The sequence below is a fragment of the Pseudopipra pipra genome, chromosome 7 (genome assembly GCF_036250125.1).
Source record: "Pseudopipra pipra isolate bDixPip1 chromosome 7, bDixPip1.hap1, whole genome shotgun sequence".
Taxonomy (NCBI): Eukaryota; Metazoa; Chordata; class Aves; order Passeriformes; family Pipridae; genus Pseudopipra; species Pseudopipra pipra.
In genome coordinates this window covers 2,772,227-2,795,491 of record NC_087555.1, presented here as the reverse complement: position 1 = coordinate 2,795,491, position 23,265 = coordinate 2,772,227, and the positions used below count along the sequence as shown (strand labels likewise).

At 48.6% G+C, this 23,265-nt stretch overlaps 3 protein-coding genes and 1 long non-coding RNA gene across 8 annotated transcripts in view; 3 read left to right on the top strand and 1 right to left on the bottom strand.

Annotated features, from left to right (window-relative positions):
• LOC135416902 (UDP-glucuronosyltransferase 1A1-like) overlaps positions 1–23,265 on the top strand; it is a 57,386-nt gene that overhangs the window by 2,236 nt on the left and 31,885 nt on the right. The window contains exon 1 of one of the 5 annotated variants that reach the window (XM_064660227.1): positions 9,929–10,878. The exons of 1 other annotated variant lie outside the window; for it this stretch is intronic. In XM_064660227.1, the coding sequence (XP_064516297.1) occupies positions 10,027–10,878 (852 nt within the window). In that variant the 5' untranslated portion in view covers positions 9,929–10,026. Of the gene's footprint in view, positions 1–9,928; positions 10,879–16,138; positions 17,146–18,416; positions 19,323–20,308; positions 21,286–23,265 lie in introns of those variants that run through there. 3 more of the 5 variants (XM_064660224.1, XM_064660219.1, XM_064660223.1) reach the window with 3 other exon arrangements.
• LOC135416842 (UDP-glucuronosyltransferase 1-6-like) lies at positions 3,741–4,799 on the top strand. The gene has a single exon (XM_064660101.1). It carries the CDS (start codon positions 3,918–3,920, stop codon positions 4,797–4,799), a length of 882 nt encoding a protein of 293 aa, XP_064516171.1. The 5' UTR covers positions 3,741–3,917.
• On the bottom strand, positions 11,156–15,993 carry LOC135416912 (uncharacterized). Its single transcript, XR_010431808.1, has 2 exons — positions 15,712–15,993; positions 11,156–12,283 (listed from the first exon to the last, which is right to left on the bottom strand). It is a non-coding gene; the product is annotated as an uncharacterized LOC135416912 (long non-coding RNA).
• Positions 12,276–13,133, top strand: LOC135416910 (UDP-glucuronosyltransferase 1A1-like). The gene has a single exon (XM_064660241.1). It carries the CDS (start codon positions 12,534–12,536, stop codon positions 13,116–13,118), a length of 585 nt encoding a protein of 194 aa, XP_064516311.1. The 5' UTR covers positions 12,276–12,533; the 3' UTR covers positions 13,119–13,133.

The window sequence follows — 23,265 nt, the reverse complement described above, 5'->3', positions numbered from 1 at the left end:
ACCTGTTCACACACACTGGTAAGCCCTGGGTTGGTCACTATTGTTCAGAAACACAATAATATTATTCATTCATTCATGGCTGGGCTTCGCGAACGAAGATTTAGGAAGGCTCTATCCACATTTGTTACAGGCACGCTGGTGGCTTATGAGGCCAATACGGGATAGAGATATCTGATTGCAAAAGGCACAGCAGAAAGACTCCTTAGGTGGTAAATTCTGCAAGACACGATTCTTTCTGCGTTGTCTTTTCTCCTCAAGAGGGATCCTGCTGCGTTCTCAAAGGAAACAGCAGCGTTATAGATGGTGTGTCTCCAGGCCTCCCGATTGGAGGCCAGAGCAGACCAGTTATGATGATCAATATGGCCAAAGGCTGAGATGTTGTTTCAGGCAGTCCTTGTATCTTCTCTTTGGGGCTCCTCTCTTGTGGCAGCCAGTGGCAAGTTCACCATAGGGAGGTGGTGGTTGGTCCTTCATCCTTGAGATGTGCCCTGCCCAGCACAGCTGTGTTCTCAGCAACATGGCCTCAATGCTTGTGACTGCTGCTTGCTCTAGAACAGATGTATTGGTCACAAAATCTGACCACTGGATGTTTAGGATTGTTCGGAGGCATCATTGATGGAAGCGTTCTAGGAGTCGCAGGTGGTGGCGGTAGATGACCCATGATTCAGATCCATATAAGAGAGTAGACAGCACTATGGCTCTGTAAACACTGATCTTGGTGCTTTTCTTCAGGTGTTTATTACACCATACTCTTTTGTGGAGTTTTCCAAAAGCACTATATGCCTTTGCTAACCTGTTGTCCATCTCCCCGTCAATCTCACCATCCGAGGAGATGAGGCTGCCTAGGTAATTAAACTGCTGGACTGATTTGAGCTCTGATTGGCCAATGGTGATGTGGGGATGATGGGGGACTTCCTGAGGTGCAGGTTGATGGAGAACTTCTGTCTTCTTTAAGCTGACTTCCAGCCCAAAGAGCTCAGCAGCGTCTGCAAAGCAGGATGTTAAACGCTGCAGAGCTGCTTCTGTGTGGGCAACAAGGGCGGCGTCATCAGCATAAAGCAGCTCCCGGACAAGATGGTTTAAGGTCTTGGTGTGGGCCTTCAGTCGCCTTAGATTGAATAGGCTTCCATCAGTACAGTATCGAATGTAGATACCGTCCTGATCATCGAGGTCTGCCGTGGCCCTTTGGAGCATCAAGCTAAAAAAGACTGGAATAGCTATTATCATGGGAGTAATACACAAACAATAATGCCAGGGTTGTGGGGTCAGTCCCTGGATTCAGTCTGGCACTGCTTTGACTTCCATAAACCCCAGAATATTCCTCCAGCAAAGCCCTGAGGGCCTCAGTTCACTGCAGGGAATTTCACGGAATGGCAGCAAATAAGGGGTCACACCATCCTGGTCAGGCTTTCTTTGGAGACTCAAGCTGGGGGATCACCACCTACTTTTATTTATAACAACTCAGCAATCCGTTCTTCCCTCAGGAAACTTGAATTTTAGGGACTGCTTGTGCCTCTCTGGGAGTGGATTCAAAGCCATACATCCAACTGCCAAATTCCTGGCTCATTTAACCAAGAGAGAATGGCTCTTCTCATCAAAGCTGGGCTGCTGCTCAGGAGGGAACATGGGAGAGGGAAGGTGGAGCTCAGGGCTGAAGAGTCCAGGAGACACCCGGATGTGGTTGCTGATGTGTCTGTGAAAGGAGGAGAGCTCAGAGGTCTGGTTTAGTTGTTGGGGTTTTCCATGTGCGTGTGCTCTCGGTGGGATTAGCGAAAGCTATCACACCTCGTCCGAAATTTTGCTTTCTTCCCAATACATAAAAATGGTTTTCAAGGCCATGGCTCCTTCTTTGTGTCCCAAAAGGCCTGTTCCACCCTCTTTTCACTCTGTTTGCCCTCAGCCCATCATTCAGTTCCTTTTTTTTGGCCGACTACCAGGAAGGAAAAAAGCCAAACGGGATTGTTGTCCTCCTCCTCAGATCTGGGATTGCCTGATACATCCTGGTGGTTGTGATCTCTTTGGAAGAGATGCAGGTTTGACTGCGTCCAGAGGGTGGGAATTTAACATCAGCCTGGTGTTCTCAGCTGGGTTAGTCCATGAAGGAGATGCTGCTGCAGTTCCAATCCCTTCTGCCCGGTGTATTTTAAGGGCTGTCCTTTGAAAGCAAAACAGGCTTGTTTTCTTAGTAGGTGTTTCCCAAGACAGTGGTATTATCCACAATTATTACTCAAGATGCCAGCCCTGCTCTTAGTTTCATGGAAGAAGGACGGTGCTGACAGAATTCCAAGCTTAAACATTAATAGAAAGTCCAAATGTTTTTCCGAGGACACGGCGCTTCCCTTCCATTACGTTGACACGTGCCATATTGCAGGCTAATCCCAACAGGGCTGGGAAGTTAAATATTTGTTTCGGTGGTCAATAAGTTCCCTGGTTAGTTTGCATGGAGCTGCATACAAAGGACTGTGTGGGAGCCCCGCGGAGCAGGAGCCTCTGGTTCCCTTCCAGCGGCATGGCTCTTCCCTCCCGGGGCTTTTGTGGCTGGACCAGCCTCCTTCTTCCGCTGACATCGTCCTTCATCCCTGCTGAAGGTGGGAAGATCCTGGTGATCCCTCAGGATGGAAGCCACTGGCTCAGCATGCGCCCAGTGGTGAAGCAGCTCCAGCAGAAGGGCCATGAGGTGGTGGTGGTGGTGCCATCCATGAGCCTGGGACAAGAGAACTCCACCAGGGATGTAGAGCTCTGAATGCCCTGCAGAAGGGAAATCCATCCAAAGGCACCTGCCCTGCCACCTAATTATGAACTTATAAAATTTAATGAGAGGTTATCACCAACGTTAAAAGCCCCAGCAATTCATAATCAGGAAGGACCTGGACTCACAGGATTGGGGTCATGAACTGCCCCGACATTGGCCGTGAACGACTCATGACTTGGTGAAACGGGAGCGTGTTGGTGGTTTGTGTTATCGGAGGTACAACGGTGAACTGCTGTTTTGCAACCTCATTTTAGAGCTGACAAGATAAGGGGTTAGGTGAAAGTTGTGTGGAGAGGTGAAGGAAGACTTCCTGTTGGCTGCTTCTCTCAGAAAAAAGGGATGTTTGCATTAATGAAAAGAAATTGGATTTTTCTCAGTGGTGCCCAATGGTTTGGGTTATAGAAAACAAAACAAAACCCAAAACCCAGATACTTCAACTCTGATATCTCATATTTATCTCCAAGTTATGTTTCACTGTGCAACTTGCCTTGGTCAGTAAATGTCAGGTGGCTGAGGGCAAGAAGAAGAGTCTGAGGCATTGAGGTGTCTCAGCTCGGGCGAGTGAGGTGCCTGAAGGTGACACACCATCAGTGTGTGTTCTAGGCCTGGTGGGGAGGAGTTTTCAACCAGCTGTGAAACAACTGTGTAAAGCAAGAACTTGGGCTTCACCTTCATAGATCTGTCCCTCAGCTGCCACCTCCACCCCTCGCCCCCTGGGGAGATTCCTGCCTGCTCAGAAGATTTGGTTCATGCTCCTTTTCCTCTTCTCCTGAGGGTCTCCCGCTGTGTCCTCAGAGGAATGATCTGACCATCCACCAATTCACCCACAAGGAGGCTCTTTGCCTTTGCTGCTGTGCTGGTGGAGTTGTACACTGGGATCTCCTGCCTTCGTGGAATTTGCCTTCCTGAGAGGCAAGTCCTGAGAGATCTGACAGCACCCTGAGGAGGTGTTAATTCCCTATTAACACCAAGAAACTGACTCAGCACACTAAAGGGTCACGGTTTGACTTCCAAGAGAAAAGAAAAATAAACCGCCTACAATCCAAAGCGGTGAATTATTAACTACGGGATTAACTCAAAGTACAGGGCAACACCCATCATTTTCCTTCAAAAGCATCTTCCAGCCACAGCCTGCAGGAGAAGCCTCTCCCACGGCCACGGGAACATGGCTCGGAGGCTCTGCTGTGCCTGGATTTTCCTCCTCCTCCTCCTCCTGCCCGGCCCCGCAGCCGGAGGGAAGCTGCTGGTGGTGCCCATGGTGGGGAGCCACTGGCTGAGCATGCAGGAGGTGGTGGAGAAGCTCAGCCAGCGGGGCCACGAGGTGGTGGTGCTGATGCCGGAGGTGAGCTGGCAGATGGAGACCTCGCAGGCCTACGAGGTGCTCACGTACCCGGTGACGCAGACCCTGGAGGAGCTGGATGGTGCCTTCAATGACTCCATGGCCGCTCACCTGAGGGGCCTGCCCTTCCCCCTGAATGTCCTGGACATGTACAAGAAAACGGTGCACGTCTTCAACACCTTCTTTGGCCAGTGCAAGGACCTGTTCCGCAGCCAGGAGACCCTGAAGGCGCTGAACCAGAGCGGGTTCGACGCCATCCTGACAGACCCCGCCTTTATGTGTGGGGCCACGCTCGCCCACTACCTCTCGCTCCCGTTCGTGTTCTTCATGAGGGGTTTCCCCTGCGACCTCCACTTTGAAGCCCCACAGGCCCCAAGCCCCCTGTCCTACGTCCCGAGGCTGTTCACCTTCAACTCGGACCGCATGACTTTCTTCCAGAGGGTGGAAAACGCCCTGATGTCCCTCCTGGAGCTTAAGTATTGTGATGGTCTCTACAGCGAAGCACTGAAGTTGTCCTCAGAAGTCCTGCAGAGGGACGTGTCCCTCATAGACCTGGTGCACTCTGCTTCCATCTGGCTGATGAGGTTCGACTTTGTGTTTGAGTACGTCAGGCCCGTGATGCCCAACATGGTCTTCGTTGGAGGAATAAACTGTGCTAAGAAGAAACCACTGCCTCAGGTAATGTTCCTTTTCCACATTTTCCAGTGAGAAATTCATTACATTGTTTTGGGAAATTTATCATTGTGTAGTGGTTTAACTATTTTTATTTCTGGGAACGATTTAAAACAACCAGCTTTGGGCAGCTGTTTTCCACAGGCTGAAATCAAATCATCATGAGAGAGACTTCCTTGAATTAATGAGGATTTTCTCACAAAACCAGGGATTTCATCTGCCAGCTACAAATTACTGCCCTCAGTGAATGTGTATTATTTGCCAAGCAGACCTAGTTTGGATTTCATTTTAATGGAATCTGACATATATGTCTGTAATCTGACCAAAAACCCGAAGGCCACGCTCTGGGAGTCATATTTGGGTTTTAACTCCAGGCTCTGCAACGTCAGTTAATTTGCTTTGGTTGCACTTTCATACTATTTAGTTCACAAATTGCCTGTCTGTGTTAAGTTATTCCTGTTTGGCGTCGTAGAACATACAAGTCACGTTGAAATGGGAAGAAATAACCCACAATAGTGTATTTGGGGAATGCAAAACTGAGCTTTTCACAGCTATTTCTTGACATTTGCTTTCACTGGAATTGTTCTGCAGGGTTTTCAAAGCCGAGCTAGAAATTTAAAGCTATTTTTGATAGTTACGATGTAGTCTCTGAAATAAGAACATTATTTTTCTCCAGGACACAAATCTCTTCCCTAGGAAATTACTCCTTCCCTTCTGAATTGTGGTCACACAACATCCCTGCACAGTCTTTGAGCTGAAGGGGTGGTTTTTTGCTTTCTTCTTCCCGATTTCTTTCATGCTCTTTGACAGGCTTATGCAGAGCCCACTAAACCTGATAAATAAGAATAAACTTGACAAATAAGAAGAACATTATAAACTAGAATATTAGAATAATACTGTAGCTAAGGCATTCTTTCATTTAAGACTCAAAGACGGGCACTAGTTTGAGATTTAAGAGGCAAATTCTTGCTGTTTGCATGACATTTACTTTATGTGTTGAGGATCTTAGAGCTGCAAAGAGATTGTACGTTTGCTACAGGGGCAGAGCCATCCTGCCCTCATTTTCTACAGAATGATATATCACCGAATATTTTATCACTCTATCTGCCACCTCCTGTCTTCACACGCTCAGCAGGTGAAAATCACATGTTCCAGACCTGGCAAAACCTTGTGTATTCCTCCTCTCTGCCTTTTTTAGCCCCCTTTTCTGCAGACAGCAGAGGAATTGCTCCTATTTCAATTGGAATAGGGCTCAGCAAGGAGGCAGAAATGCAGCAGAGAGTAAACAAGTGTGAAGTGAATCAGAGGGGAGGGGGAAAAAAATCTACCTGTTCACACACACTGGTAAGCCCTGGGTTGGTCACTATTGTTCAGAAACACAATAATATTATTCATTCATTCATGGCTGGGCTTCGCGAACGAAGATTTAGGAAGGCTCTATCCACATTTGTTACAGGCACGCTGGTGGCTTATGAGGCCAATACGGGATAGAGATATCTGATTGCAAAAGGCACAGCAGAAAGACTCCTTAGGTGGTAAATTCTGCAAGACACGATTCTTTCTGCATTGTCTTTTCTCCTCAAGAGGGATCCTGCTGCGTTCTCAAAGGAAACAGCAGCGTTATAGATGGTGTGTCTCCAGGCCTCCCGATTGGAGGCCAGAGCAGACCAGTTATGATGATCAATATGGCCAAAGGCTGAGATGTTGTTTCAGGCAGTCCTTGTATCTTCTCTTTGAGGCTCCTCTCTTGTGGCAGCTGGTGGCAAGTTCACCATAGAGCAAGATCTTAGAGAGGTGGTGGTTGGTCCTTCATCCTGGAGACGTGCCCTGCCCAGCACAGCTGTGTTCTCAGCAACGTGGCCTCAATGCTTGTGACTGCTGCTTGTTCTAGAACAGATGTATTGGTCACAAAATCTGACGACTGGATGTTTAGGATTGTTCGGAGGCATCGTTGATGGAAGTGTTCCAGGAGTCGCAGGTGGTGGCGGTAGATGACCCATGATTCAGATCCATATAAGAGAGTAGACAGCACTATGGCTCTGTAAACACTGATCTTGGTGCTTTTCTTCAGGTGTTTATTACGCCATACTCTTTTGTGGAGTTTTCCAAAAGCACTATATGCCTTTGCTAACCTGTTGTCCATCTCCCCGTCAATCTTACCATCCGAGGAGATGAGGCTGCCTGGGTAATTAAACTGCTGGACTGATTTGAGCTCTGATTGGCCAATGGTGATGTGGGGATGATGGGGGACTTCCTGAGGTGCAGGTTGATGGAGAACTTCTGTCTTCTTTAAGCTGACTTCCAGCCCAAAGAGCTCAGCAGCATCTGCAAAGCAGGATGTTAAACGCTGCAGAGCTGCTTCTGTGTGAGTGACAAGGGCGGCGTCATCAGCATAAAGCAGCTCCCGGACAAGATGGTTTAAGGTCTTGGTGTGGGCCTTCAGTCGCCTTAGATTGAATAGGCTTCCATCAGTACGATATCGAATGTAGATACCGTCCTGATCATCGAGGTCTGCTGTGGCCCTTTGGAGCATCAAGCTAAAAAAGACTGGAATAACTATTATCATGGGAGTAATACACAAACAATAATGCCAGGGTTGTGGGGTCAGTCCCTGGATTCAGTCTGGCACTGCTTTGACTTCCATAAACCCCAGAACATTCCTGCAGCAAAGCCCTGAGGGCCTCAGTTCACTGCAGGGAATTTCAGGGAATGGCAGCAAACAAGGGGTCACACCATCCTGGTCAGGCTTTCTTTGGAGACTCAAGCTGGGGGATCACCACCTAGTTTTATTTATAACAACTCAGCAATCCGTTCTTCCCTCAGGAAACTTGAATTTTAGGCACTGCTTGTGCCTCTCTGGGAGTGGATTCAAAGCCATACATCCAACTGCCAAATTCCTGGCTCATTTAACCAAGAGAGAATGGCTCTTCTCATCAAAGCTGGGCTGCTGCTCAGGAGGGAATATGGGAGAGGGAAGGTGGAGCTCAGGGCTGAAGAGTCCAGGAGACACCCGGATGTGGTTGCTGATGTGTCTGTGAAAGGAGGAGAGCTCAGAGGTCTGGTTTAGTTGTTGGGGTTTTCCATGTGCGTGTGCTCTCAGTGGGATTAGGGAAAGCTATCACACCTCCTCCGAAATTTTGCTTTCTTCCCAATACATAAAAATGGTTTTCAAGGCCATGGCTCCTTCTTTGTGTCCCAAAAGGCCTGTTCCACCCTCCTTTCCCTCTGTTTGCCCTCAGCCCATCATTCAGTTCCTTTTTTTCGGCCTACTACCGTGAAGGAAAAAAGCCAAACAAGATTGTTCTCCTCCTCCTCCTCAGATCTGGGATTGCCTGATACATCCTGGTGGTTGTGATCTCTTTGGAAGAGATGCAGGTTTGACTGCGTCCAGAGGGTGGGAATTTAACATCAGCCTGGTGTTCTCAGCTGGGTTAGTCCATGAAGGAGATGCTGCTGCAGTTCCAATCCCTTCTGCCCGGTGTATTTTAAGGGCTGTACTTTGAAAGCAAAACAGGCTTGTTTTCTTAGTAGGTGTTTCCCAAGACAGTGGTATTATCCACAATTATTACTCAAGATGCCAGCCCTGCTCTTAGTTTCATGGAAGAAGGACGGTGCTGACAGAATTCCAAGCTTAAACATTAATAGAAAGTCCAAATGTTTTTCCGAGGACACGGCGCTTCCCTTCCATTCCGTTGACACGTGCCATATTGCAGGCTAATCCCAACAGGGCTGGGAAGTTAAATATTTGTTTCGGTGGTCAATAAGTTCCCTGGTTAGTTTGCATGGAGCTGCATATAAAGGACTGTGTGGGAGCCCCGCGGAGCAGGAGCCTCTGGTTCCCTTCCAGCGGCATGGCTCTTCCCTCCCGGGGCTTTTGTGGCTGGACCAGCCTCCTTCTTCTGCTGACATCGTCCTTCATCCCTGCTGAAGGTGGGAAGATCCTGGTGATCCCTCAGGATGGAAGCCACTGGCTCAGCATGCGCCCAGTGGTGGAGAAGCTCCAGCAGAAGGGCCATGACGTGGTGGTGGTGGTGCCATTCATGAGCCTGGGACAAGAGAACTCCACCAGGGATGTAGAGCCCTGAATGCCCTGCAGAAGGGAAATCCATCCAAAGGCACCTGCCCTGCCACCTAATTATGAACTTATAAACTTTAATGAGAGGTTATCACCAACTTTTAAAGCCCCAGCAATTCATAACCAGGAAGGACCTGGACTTACAGGATTGGGGTCATGAACTGCCTCGACATTGGCCGTGAACGACCCATGACTTGGTGAATCGGGAGAGTGTTGGTGGTTTGTGTTATCGGAGGTACAACGGTGAACTGCTGTTTTGCAACCTCATTTTAGAGCTGACAAGATAAGGGGTTAGGTGAAAGTTGTGTGGAGAGGTGAGAGAAGACTTCCTGTTGGCTGCTTCTCTCAGAAAAAAGGGAAGTTTGCATTAATGAAAAGAAATTGGATTTTTCTCAGTGGTGCCCAATGGTTTGGGTTATGGAAAACAAAACAAAACCCAAAACCCAGATACTTCAACTCTGATATCTCATATTTATCTCCAAGTTCTATTTCACTGTGCAACTTGCCTTGGTCAGTAAATGTCAGGTGGCTGAGGGCAAGAAGAGGAGTCTGAGGCATTGAGGTGTCTCAGCTCGGGCGAGTGAGGTGCCTGAAGGTGACACACCATCAGTGTGTGTTCTAGGCCCAGTGGGGAGGAGTTTTCAACCGGCTGTGAAACAACTATGTAAAGCAAGAATTTGGGCTTCACCTTCATAGATCTGTCCCTCAGCTGCCACCTCCGCCCCTCGCCCCCTGGGGAGATTCCCGCCTGCTCAGAAGATTTGGTTCATCCTCCTTTTCCCCTTCTCCTGAGGGTCTCCCGCTGTGTCCTCAGAGGAATGATCTGAACATCCACCAATTCACCCACAAGGAGGCTCTTTGCCTTTGCTGCTGTGCTGGTGGAGTTGTTCACACTGGGATCTCCTGCCTTCCTGGAATTTGCCTTCCTGAGAGACAAGTCCTGAGAGATCTGACAGCACCTTGAGGAGCTATTACCCCATTAACACCAAGGAAATGACTCAGCACACAAAAGGGTTACAGTTTGACTTCCAAGAGAAAAGAAAAAGAAAAAAAACCACCCACAATCCAAAGCGGTGAATTATTAACTACGGGATTATCTCAAAGTACAGGGCAACACCCATCATTTTCCTTCAAAAGCATCTTCCAACCAGAGCCTGCAGGAGAAGCCTCTCCCACGGCCACGGGAACATGGCTCGGAGGCTCTGCTGTGCCTGGATTTTCCTCCTCCTCCTCCTCCTGCCCGGCCCCGCAGCCGGAGGGAAGCTGCTGGTGGTGCCCATGGTGGGGAGCCACTGGCTGAGCATGCAGGAGGTGGTGGAGAAGCTCAGCCAGCGGGGCCATGAGGTGGTGGTGCTGATGCCAGAGGTGAGCTGGCACATGAAGACCTCGCAGGCCTACGAGGTGCTCACGTACCCGGTGACACAGACCCTGGAGGAGCTGGACGGCGCCTTCAGCGACTACGTGGCCACTTTCCTGAGGGGCCTGCCCTTCCCCCTGAATGTCCTGGACATGTACAAGAAATCGGTGCACGTCTTCAACACCTTCTTTGGCCAGTGCAAGGACCTGTTCCACAACCAGGAGACCCTGAAGGCGCTGAACCAGAGCGGGTTCGACGCCATCCTGACGGACCCCATCTTCATGTGTGGGCCGACGCTTGCCCACTACCTCTCGCTCCCCTTCGTGTTCTTCATGAGGGGCTTCGGCTGCAACCTCCACTTTGAAGCCCCACAGTGCCCAAGCCCCCTGTCCTACGTCCCGAGGCTGTTCACCTTCAACTCAGACCGCATGACTTTCTTCCAGAGGGTGGAAAATGCCCTGGTCTCCCTCCTGGAGCTCAAGTATTGTGATGGTTTCTACAGCGAAGCACTGAAGTTGTCCTCAGAAGTCCTGCAGAGGGACGTGTCCCTCATGGACCTGGTGCACTCTGCTTCCATCTGGCTGCTGAGGTTTGACTTTGTGTTCGAGTATGTCAGGCCTGTGATGCCCAACATGGTCTTCATTGGAGGAATAAACTGTGCTAAGAAGAAACCATTGGCTAAGGTAATGTTCCTTTTCCTTCCTCCTTTCCTTCCTTTTCCACATTTTCCAGTGAAAATTCTTTACTTTGTTTCGGGAAGTTTATCGCTATTGATTATTTTTATTTCTGGGAATGATTTAAAACAACCAGCTTTGGGCAGCTGTTTTCCACAGGCTGAAATGAAATCACCTGGAGAGAGACTTCCTTGAATTAATGAGGATTTTCTCACAAAACCAGGGATTTCATCTGCCAGCTACAAATTACTGCCCTCAGTGAATGTGAATTATTCGCCAAGCAGATCCAGTTTGGATTTCATTTTAATGGAATCTGACATATATTTCTGTAATCTGACCAAAAACCCGAAGGCCACGCTCTGGGAGTCATATTTGGGTTTTAACTCCAGGCTCTGCAACGTCAGTTAATTTGCTTTGGTTGTACTTTCATACTATTTAGTTCCCAAATTGTCTGTTAAGTTATTCCTGTTTGGCGTCGTAGAACATACAAGTCACGTTGAAATGGGAAGAAATAACCCACAATAGTCTATTTGGTGAATGCAAAACTGAGGTTTTCACAGCTATTTCTTGATACCCAGCTTTTGGGTATAAACCTTCTGGTTTTCCTTCAACAGCTTGTCAGGGGTTCTGAGCAACTGGTGTGTTTTCCATGCATCTCCTTCCTCTGAGCTGTTTGAAAATTCCCATTGAGTCAATCCATGTTGTGAACTACCAATGTGGAGATAGTGTGGGTGTTAGAGCTGCTCCTTTTGGAGGACAGGTTCCTGGGAAGGGCAGAAAGCTGGGACAAGAGAGGTCCACCAGGGATGTAGAGCCCTGAATGCCCTGCAGAAGGGAAATCCATCCAAAGGCACCTGCCCTGCCACCTAATTATGAACTTATAAACTTTAATGAGAGGTTATCACCAACTTTTAAAGCCCCAGCAATTCATAACCAGGAAGGACCTGAACTCGCAGGATTGGGGTCATGAACTGCCCCGACACTGGCCGTGAACGACCCATGACTTGGTGAATCGGGAGAGTGTTGGTGGTTTGTGTTATCGGAGGTACAACGGTGAACTGCTGTTTTGCAACCTCATTTTAGAGCTGATAAGATAAGGGGTTAAGTGAAAGTTGTGTGGAGAGGTGAGGGAAGACTTCCTGTTGGCTGCTTCTCTCAGAAAAAAGGGAAGTTTGCATTAATGAAAAGAAATTGGATTGTTCTCAGTGGTGCCCAATGGTTTGGGTTATGGAAAACAAAACAAAACCCAAACCCCAGATACTTCCACACTGATTTCTCATATTTCTCTCCAAGTTATATTTCACTGTGCAACTTGCCTTGGTCAGTAAATGTCAGGTGGCTGAGGGCAAGAAGAGGAATCTGAGGCATTGAGGTGTCTCAGCTCGGGCGAGTGAGGTGCCTGAAGGTGACACACCTTCCTGGGCTCACGCAAAGCCGCCTTGGAAGCACAACCCTGACCTTTCCCTTTTATGATGATGAATCGTCTGCCGTGGCTCCGTTGTGTGCGAACCTGTGAACGCCTGGAATGGGAGTCAAGTCCAAGGGCAGGAGATCAATGGAAGTTCTGCCCAGTGGGGTGTTTGCTTGGGTGGAGCACAGCTACAAAAGCCTGAGAGCCAGCCTTGGCCTCTCAGTGTGTGGGCTCCTCTCTGGGCAGCTCCAACATGCTGAGGGCACTGCTGCTCCTCTTCCTGTGCTTCCTGAGTCCTGCCAGTGCTGGGAAGCTGCTGGTGATCCCCATGGAGGGCAGCCACTGGCTCAGCATGAAGGAAGTGCTGGCAGAGCTAAGCAAGAGAGGGCACGAAATTGTGGTTCTGGCACCGGACAACAAGGTGTACATCGGCTCCTCAGATGTCTATGACTTGAAAACCTACCCTGTCCCTATCAAGAAGGAAGAGATGGAAGCACAGATACGCTCATTGGGTCTGATGTGCTTTAGTGAAGAGCCTTTCCTGGTCAGATTTTGGAATGCTCTGAAAGATTTACAGAAGACCGCTGCCCTGTTTGAAGCCACCTACAGATCCTTGCTGTACAACAAAGAGATGATGAAATACATCCAAGACAGCAAATTTGACGCCGTCTTCACGGATCCCTTCAGTCCCTGTGGGCCGATCGTTGCTGTTCAGTTCTCCGTCCCCAGTGTGTTCTTCATGAGGGATGTTCCATGTAACACGGACAAACAGGCTGCTCAGGGCCCGGACCCGCCGTCCTACGTCCCACGGATATTCTGGCACAGACAGACCACATGACGTTCTCCCAGAGAGTGAAGAACTTCCTGCTCTTCCTTTCCGAGTCCTTCAGCTGCAGCATTGCCTTGTCCCCCTTTGAAGAGCTTACCTACTTGGGTAAAAATCTGAGTATTTGAGGACAGTGCCAGAAAACATTCCTGTAAAAACCAAGGAAAAGCTACTGGAGTTGTATCAAAGAGAACAACTATATAAATCCATAAAAGGAAATCCCTCTGATAAATCCATCACAGGAGATCCCAAAATCCCTCCAATAAACCCATGACAGGAGATCCCAAACCCATGGCAGGAGGTGACAAAACCCATGAAAACCATCCCAAATCCCTCTAATAAATCCCTAACAGGAGATCCAAAACCCTCTGATAAAACCATGACAGGAGATCCCAAACACATGAAAGGGATACCCAAACCCCTGGAGTAAATCCATGGCAGGAGATCCCAAATCCATGACAGAAGATCCCAAACTCCTCTGATAAATGGGATCCTCAATTCCCTCTAAAAAACCCATGACAGGAGATCCCCAAACACACAACAGGAGGTCCCAAAACCCATGAAAGGGATCCCCTAACCCCTCTAATAAACCCATGGCAGGAGATCCCAAAACAAATGAAACGGATCCCCAAATCCCTCTAATAAACCCATGGCAGGAGACATCAACCCCCCCAATAACCCCACGACAGGAGATCCCCCAAACCCCTCAATAACCCCATTCCAGGAGATCCCAACCCCCCGCAACAACCCCAAACCAGAAGATGCCAGAGCCCTGCACCAAGCCCGTGCCAGGACATCCTAAAGCCCCGCACTAACGCCGCGATAACCCCCAAAAGGCGGCCCTGCCCCGTCACTGACCGTGCCCAGCGCGGCCCGACAACCCCGGCCCCGCGGCCGCCGCCATCTTTATGGGGGGGCGCCGCGCGGGGCACGCCGGGAAACGGCGGCCGCAAGGGCCTGCTGGGAGTTGTAGTTCTGGGATGGCCGCGGGGCGCGCATGGGAGTTGTAGTTTGGTGGCGGGAGCGGGACACCGTGTCCAGGGAATCTGGGGATACCCCGTCCCTGGAAGTGTTCAATGACAGGATGGGGCTTGGAGCAACCTGGGAGACTGCGAGGTGCATAGCGGGCTTGGAAAGTCCTGCCATGGGTTTTTTAGAGGGGTTTGGGATCCCCTGTCATGGATTTATCAGAGGGGTTTTGGAGTCTCCTGCCATGGATTTATCAGAGGGGTTTGGGATCCCCTGTCCTGGATTTATTCCACCTTGGCAGCTGTGTTGTGCCTGCCCCAGTAGTGCCCTCCCGAGCTCACAATGACCCAGACTGATCCCACCAGAATCCCAGAACCATCAGGGTGGGAAGAGACCTCCAAGATCATTCAGTGCCACCATCCCCCCACTCCTAAACTGTGTCCCCAGGGGCCACTGCCAGGAGCCTCCTGAACACTTCCAGAGATGGCAACTCCACCCTCTCTCTGAGCAACTTCTGTGAAAAAAGCAGCTCACAGTGAAAAAGCAATGTCTGGTATCCAACCTGACCCTCCCCTGGCACAATTCAAGGACATTTCCTCTCTTCTTGTCACTTGGGATGAGCTGGAAAAGCCCAATCCCCCCCCAGCTCCCCCCCCCTGTCAGGGGGTTGCAGAGCCAGAAGGTCCCCCCTGAGCCTCCTTTTCTCCAGGCTGAGCCCCCCCAGCTCCCTCAGCTGCTCCTGCTGCTCCAGTCCCTTCCCCAGCTCCGTTCCCTTCCCTGGTCACGCTCCAGCCCCTCAATGGCCTTTTTGCCCTCCCAGCACAGCCCTTCTCCCTTGGGATTGTCAATTCATCCCCTGAGGACCACGACTTCTTACCCAAATCTCACGTTCCCACTGTCCCCTCGCTCACATGTGAGCAGCGAGCGACCCTTATCTCGCCCTGCCTTGAACCCAGTGAGGTTTAACTCATCCATAAAACCTTGTTGGGACAACCAATCCAAGGGAGGGAGTCTCTGGAAAGCTCCCAATGCCACCAAGGTACTGATTAACTTCTCCCAGCCCGGCCTTGCCTTTGCACCCACCCCTCACCTTAAGGGAGCCACGAGGTTGGCTTGGAAAATTCATCCCACAGCAGAAAGGAGGGAAGGGCAGGACATTCCCTCTTCAGCAAAAAAGCAAATTCCCTCTTTACAAAATATATAAATTAGCTCTTTTTGTGAGAAAATGCTGTTTCTTAAACTGGTCATCTTCCCAATGACCACAAAATTCAAGTATTTCCTGTTCTGACAAAAACCTGCTGTCTGCCACTTTTCCACTAGTTTCTCCCCACAAAGAAATAATTCCAGGCACTGGTAAAATGGGGGGGGAAATAAGGAAAGGATGAGGAAAACAATATACAATATATAATTAAATCTTAGTGTGTTGAATGAGGGAAGAGAAGTTGTGTGCCTGAGGGACAGCTGTGGCTCTAAAAATCTCAGGTTGTGTTCTTTTCCCATGTTATTTAGTCATTAGCTGGACATCAAAAGCAAGGGGGTGAGGCTGAAAAATCGTGTTTGTGCTGAAGCTGCTGGGTAACTAAGCCAGGCCTGACCCCTGGGCTCACTCCTGGGTCGCTGGTGGTTGTTAAAACACCATCAGAGTGTGTTCTAGGCCTGGTAGGGAGAAGTTTTCAACCAGCTGTGAAACGACTGTGTAAAGCAAGAACTTCAGCTTCACCTTCATAGATCTGTCCCTCAGCTGCCACCTCCGCCCCTCGCCCCCTGGGGAGATTCCCGCCTGCTCAGGAGAGTTGGTTCATCCTCCTTTTCCCCTTCTCCTGAGGGCCTCCTGCTGTGTCCTCAGAGGAATGATCTGAACATCCACCAATCCACCCACAAGGAGGCTCTTTGCCTTTGCTGCTGTGCTGGTGGAGTTGTTCACACTGGGATCTCCTGCCTTCCTGGAATTTGCCTTCCTGAGAGGCAAGTCCTGAGAGATCTGACAGCACCTTGAGGAGCGAATTCCCCATTAACAACAAGGAAATGACTCAGCACACAAAAGGGTTACAGTTTGACTTCCAAGAGAAAACAAAAAGAAAAAAAAAACCACAATCCAAAGCGGTGAATTATTAACTACGGGATTATCTCAAAGTACAGGGCAACACCCATCATTTTCCTTCAAAAGCATCTTCCAACCAGAGCCTGCAGGAGAAGCCTCTCCCACGGCCACGGGAACATGGCTCGGAGGCTCTGCTGTGCCTGGATTTTCCTCCTCCTCCTCCTCCTGCCCGGCCCCGCAGCCGGAGGGAAGCTGCTGGTGGTGCCCATGGTGGGGAGCCACTGGCTGAGCATGCAGGAGGTGGTGGAGAAGCTCAGCCAGCGGGGCCATGAGGTGGTGGTGCTGATGCCAGAGGTGAGCTGGCACATGAAGGCCTCGCAGGCCTACGAGGTGCTCACGTACCCGGTGACACAGACCCTGGAGGAGCTGGACGGTGCCTTCAGTGACTACGTGGCCACTCACCTGAAGGGCCTCCCCTTCCCCCTGAATGTCCTGGACATGTACAAGAAATCGGTGCACGTCTTCAACACCTTCTTTGGCCAGTGCAAGGACCTGTTCCGCAGCCAGGAGACCCTGAAGGCGCTGAACCAGAGCGGGTTCGACGCCATTCTGACGGACCCCATCTTCATGTGTGGGCCGACGCTCGCCCACTACCTCTCACTCCCCTTCGTGTTCTTCATGAGGGGCTTCGGCTGCAACCTCCACTTTGAAGCCCCACAGTGCCCAAGCCCCCTCTCCTACGTCCCGAGGCTGTTCACCTTCAACTCGGACCGCATGACTTTCTTCCAGAGGGTGGAAAACGCCCTGGTCTCCCTCCTGGAGCTCAAGTATTGTGATGGTTTCTACAGCGAAGCACTGAAGTTGTCCTCAGAAGTCCTGCAGAGGGACGTGTCCCTCATGGACCTGGTGCACTCTGCTTCCATCTGGCTGCTGAGGTTTGACTTTGTGTTTGACTATGTCAGGCCTGTGATGCCCAACATGGTCTTCATTGGAGGAATAAACTGTGCTAAGAAGAAACCACTGCCTAAGGTAATGTTCCTTTTCCTTCCTCCTTTCCTTCCTTTTCCACATTTTCCAGTGAAAATTCTTTACATTGTTTCGGGAAATTTATCGCTATTGATTATTTTTATTTCTGGGAATGATTTAAAACAACCAGCTTTGGGCAGCTGTTTTCCACAGGCTGAAATGAAATCACCTGGAGAGAGACTTCCTTGATTTAATGAGGATTTTCTCACAAAACCAGGGATTTCATCTGCCAGCTACAAATTACTGCCCTCAGTGAATGTGAATTATTCGCCAAGCAGATCCAGTTTGGATTTCATTTTAATGGAATCTGACATATATTTCTGTAATCTGACCAAAAACCCGAAGGCCACGCTCTGGGAGTCATATTTGGGTTTTAACTCCAGGCTCTGCAACGTCAGTTAATTTGCTTTGGTTGTACTTTCATCCTATTTAGTTCACAAATTGCCTGTCTGTGTTAAGTTATTCCTGTTTGGCGTCGTAGAACGTACAAGTCACATTGAAATGGGAAGAAATAACCCACAATAGTGTATTTGGGGAATGCAAAACTAAGCTTTTCACAGCTATTTCTTGACATTTGCTTTCACCGGAATTGTTCTGCAGAGTTTTCAAAGCCGAGCTAGAAATTTAAAGCTATTTTTGATAGTTACGATGTAGTCTCTGAAATAAGAACATTATTTTTCTCCAGGACACAAATCTCTTCCCTAGGAAATTACTCCTTCTTTTCTGAATTGTGGTCACACAACATCCCTGCACAGTCTTTGAGCTGAAGGGGTGGTTTTTTGCTTTCTTCTTTCCGATTTCTTTCATGCTCCTTGACAGGCTTATACAGAGCCCACTAAACCTGATAAATAAGAATAAACTTGACAAATAAGAAGAACATTATAAACTAGAATATTAGAATAATACTGTAGCTAAGGCATTCTTTCACTTAAAGACGGGCACTAGTTTGAGATTGTCCTTTGAAAGCAAAACAGGCTTGTTTTCTTAGTAGGTGTTTCCCAAGGCAGTGGTATTATCCACAATTATTACTCAAGATGCCAGCCCTGCTCTTAGTTTCATGGAGGAAGGATGGTGCTGACAGAATTCCAAGCTTAAACATTAATAGAAAGTCCAAATGTTTTTCCGAGGACACGGCGCTTCCCTTCCATTACGTTGACACGTGCCATATTGCAGGCTAATCCCAACAGGGCTGGGAAGTTAAATATTTGTTTCGGTGGTCAATAAGTTCCCTGCTTATTTGCATGGAGCTGCATATAAAGGACTGTGCGGGAGCCCCGCGGAGCAGGAGCCTCTGGTTCCCTTCCAGCGGCATGGCTCTTCCCTCCTGGGGCTTCTGTGGCTGGACCAGCCTCCTTCTTTTGCTGACATCGTCCTTCATCCCTGCTGAAGGTGGGAAGATCCTGGTGATCCCTCAGGATGGAAGCCACTGGCTCAGCATGCGCCCAGTGGTGGAGAAGCTCCAGCAGAAGGGCCATGAGGTGGTGGTGGTGGTGCCATCCACGAGCCTGTACATGACCTCAAAGGAGCCGCAGAACTACACCGTGAGGGTGTACCCTGCCCCGTACCCGGACAGGTACCTGGATGCCACCCTCAAGGCCTTTGTTGATGCTCATTTTACTGAAGGATCTGTTTTGAATTTTATTATTGCCTCGTACCAAAGCACAGTAGAGATATCCAGGGTCTTCTTCATGAACTGCCAGAGCCTCCTGCAGGACCAAGACCTGCTGCGGTTCCTGAGGGAGAGCAAGTTCGACGTGGTGTTCACGGATCCCATCCTGATGTGTGGACCCGTGGTGGCCGAGTACCTTTCAGTCCCTTCCATCTACTTCCTGCGGGGCTTTCCCTGTGGGATGGATTTCGACGCTACCCAGTGTCCAAACCCTCCTTCCTACATCCCCAGGCTCTTCCTGTATTACTCAGACACCATGACCTTTGCTCAACGTGTGAAGAACATGCTGGTGAATCTCCTGGAGCTCTTCTACTGTAAGCCAATATATGCTGAAGTGGAAGAACTTGCATCTGAGGTTTTGAAGAAGAAGGTGACAGCCACAGAGCTTCTGAGCCGTGGATCATTTTGGTTAATGAGATACGATTTTGTGTTTGAGTTCCCAAGACCAGTGATGCCCAACATGGCTTTTATTGGAGGGATAAACTGTCAGCAGAAGAAAAAACTCTCTCAGGTATAATGTTTTATTTTGGGGTTTTTTTGCTGTTTGTTTTTTTTTTTTTCAGGTGAAAAGGCAAAAATAGAAATAGGAAAATAGAATTGTAGCATCACAGAATGGTTTGGGTTGGAAGGGACCTGAAAGATCATCTCGCTTGGCAGGGATGCCACTCCCATCCTTACATCAAATCCTACCTGAAAACATCTTGATGTTTAAAGATAAAAAGCTAATGACAAATCCTGCATGAGGCAAAAATAGGATTTCCTAATATCCAGCCTTCGGGTTATATCATATCCTGGCAAAGCTAAAGCCACATCAGGCATAATTATGAGGATTTACGTGACATATAATTGTTATGCAAATGTTAAGCTCTTGTTGAACTGAAGCTCATCCCAGCTTTGGTGTCATCCCTTCCCACTGGGAACTGTCTGTCTACACTTCCATATATCCCTTCTCCTTTCATCCACCTTGAAGGTTACAGGGCTTAAATTTTACCCATTCACCATCTTTTTTTCTGTCACAGCCAGACTGATTCCTTTCCATGCTGTTGTGTCAAGGTGTCACTATCTAACCCCCAAAAGAAATGCTCCCCTTCTTTTTTATCCTCCCCTTCTTTCAAAGGTTATTGAGTTAGCTTTGAAGCTTTTTTGGGTGTTTTCTGTAAATTCCAATTTGGGCTTTTGGGTGTCAACCTTCTGGTGTTCCTTCATCGGCTTGTCAGGGGTTATGAGCAACTGGTGTGTTTTCCATGCATCTCCTTCCTCTGAGCTGTTTGAAAATTCCCATTGAGTCAATCCATGTTGTGAACTACCAATATCGAGACAGTGTGGGTGATGGAATTTGCCTTCCTGGACGTTGCCTTCCTGAGAGACAAGTCCTGAGAGATCTGACAGCACCTTGAGGAGCTGATTCCCCATTAACAACAAGGAAATGACTCAGCACACAAAAGGGTTACAGTTTGACTTCCAAGAGAAAACAAAAAGAAAAATAAACCGCCCACAATCCAAAGCGGTGAATTATTAACTACGGGATTATCTCAAAGTACAGGGCAACACCCACTATTTTCCTTCAAAAACATCTTCCAGCCACAGCCTGCAGGAGAAGCCTCTCCCACGGCCACGGGAACATGGCTCGGAGGCTCTGCTGTGCCTGGATTTTCCTCCTCCTCCTCCTCCTGCCCGGCCCCGCAGCCGGAGGGAAGCTGCTGGTGGTGCCCATGGTGGGGAGCCACTGGCTGAGCATGCAGGAGGCGGTGGAGAAGCTCAGCCAGCGGGGCCATGAGGTGGTGGTGCTGATGCCAGAGGTGAGCTGGCACATGAAGACCTCGCAGGCCTACGAGGTGCTCACGTACCCGGTGACACAGACCCTGGAGGAGCTGGATGGCGCTTTCAATGACTTCGTGGCCGCTCACCTGAGGGGCCTGCCCTTCCCCCTGAATATCCTGGACATCTACAAGAGCTACGTGCACCTCTTCGACACCTTCTTTGGCCAGTGCAAGGACCTGTTCCGCAGCCAGGAGACCCTGAAGGCGCTGAACCAGAGCGGGTTCGACGCCATCCTGACGGATCCCTTCTTCATGTGCGGGGCCACGCTCGCCAACTACCTCTCACTCCCCTTCGTGTTCTTCATGAGAGGCTTCGGCTGTGACCTCCACTTCAAAGCCCCACAGTGCCCAAGCCCCCCGTCCTACGTCCCGAGGGTGTTCACCTTCAACTCGGACCACATGACTTTCTTCCAGAGGGTGAAAAATGCCCTGGTCTCCCTCCTGGAGCACAAATATTGTGATGGTTTCTACAGCGAAGCACTGAAGTTGTCCTCAGAAGTCCTGCAGAGGGACATGTCCTTCACAGACCTGGTGCACTCTGCTTCCATCTGGCTGATGAGGTTTGACTTTGTGTTCGAGTATGTCAGGCCTGTGATGCCCAACATGGTCTTCATCGGAGGAATAAACTGTGCTAAGAAGAAACCACTGCCTAAGGTAATGTTCCTTTTCCTTCCTCCTTTCCTTCCTTTTCCACATTTTCCAGTGAAAATTCTTTACATTGTTTCAGGAAATTTATCACTGTTGATTATTTTTATTTCTGGGAATGATTTAAAACAACCAGCTTTGGGCAGCTGTTTTCCACAGGCTGAAATCAAATCATCATGAGAGAGACTTCCTTGAATTAATGAGGATTTTCTCACAAAACCAGGGATTTCATCTGCCAGCTACAAATTACTGCCCTCAGTGAATGTGAATTATTCACCAAGTAGATCAAGTTTGGATTTCATTTTAATGGAATCTGACATATAGTTCTGTAATCTGACCAAAAACCCGAAGGCCACGCTCTGGGAGTCATATTTGGGTTTTAACTCCAGGCTCTGCAACGTCAGTTAATTTGCTTTGGTTGCACTTTCATACTATTTAGTTCACAAATTGCCTGTCTAAGTTATTCCTGTTTGGCGTCGTAGAACATACAAGTCACGTTGAAATGGGAAGAAATAACCCACAACAGTCTATTTGGGGAATGCAAAACTGAGCTTTTCACAGCTATTTCTTGACATTTGCTTTCACTGGAATTGTTCTGCAGAGTTTTCAAAGCTGAGCTAGAAATTTAAAGCTATTTTTGATAGTTACGATGTAGTCTCTGAAATAAGAACATTATTTTTCTCCAGGACACAAATCTCTTCCCTAGGAAATTACTCCTTCTGAATTGTGGTCACACAACATCCCTGCACAGTCTTTGAGCTGAAGGGGTGGTTTTTTGCTTTCTTCTTTCCGATTTCTTTCATGCTCTTTGACAGGCTTATGCAGAGCCCACTAAACCTGATAAATAAGAATAAACTTGACAAATAAGAAGAACATTATAAACTAGAATATTAGAATAATACTGTAGCTAAGGCATTCTTTCACTTAAGACTCAAAGATGGGCACTAGTTTGAGATTTAAGAGGCAAATTCTTGCTGTTTGCATGACATTTATATGTTGAGGATCTTAGAGCTGCAAAGAGATTGTACGTTTGCTACAGGGGCAGAGCCATCCTGCCCTCATTATCTACAGAATGATATATCACCGAATATTTTATCTCTCTACCTGCCACCTTCTGTCTTCACACGCTCAGCAGGTGAAAATCACATGTTCCAGACCTGGAAAAACCTTGTGTATTCCTCCTCTCTGTAGCCCCGTTTTCTACAGACAGCAGAGGAATTGCTCCTATTTCACTTGGAATAGGGCCCAGCAAGGAGGCAGAAATGCAGCAGAGAGTAAACAAGTGTGAAGTGACTCAGAGAGGAGGGGAAAAAAATCTATCTGTTCACACACACTGGTAAGCCCTGGGTTGGTCATTATTGTTCAGAAACACAATAATATTGTAGGGCAAGAATAAATATTATCATGGGAGTAATAAACAAATAATAATGCCAGGGTTGTGGGGTCAGTCCCTGGATTCAGTCACTGAAGATTCAGCCCTGAAGGGCTTGTGGGTCCCTTCCAACTCAGGTTATTCTGTGACTCTGCCAGACCTCAAGGTCTGTAAGAATCATCTCAGAGGGGGTGGGAGAATATGAGGCCACAGGCCTGGGTCTCAAGGAAGACAAACTGCACTTCAAGTGACTCAGACTGGCTGCTTCAGGCTGCATTTCTCTTGCCCTGCACCTTTTGTGGCTCTCAGTAGCAATTCCATACCCACTGACAGCCAGAAATCCAGTTGCCAAGTAAACTCAGACCCTGAGCCCCGGCCCCTTCGGTTTGCTCCTCCCCACATCCCTTTATCTCCCATGGTTTGTAGAGGAGAGAGTGAAGGAAGCTGTAAAACACAGGTCCCTCCACAAAAATCCCCTCCTGCCTCAGGTTCCCTTTCCATGGGAACTTTGTCTTCTGGTTAAACTAAAATTTAAAAAGAAATTAAATTAAAACTACTTCTCTAACGTGAGTCTAAAGGTACTTTGATAGAGATCTGTGGACAAAAATCTACGAAGG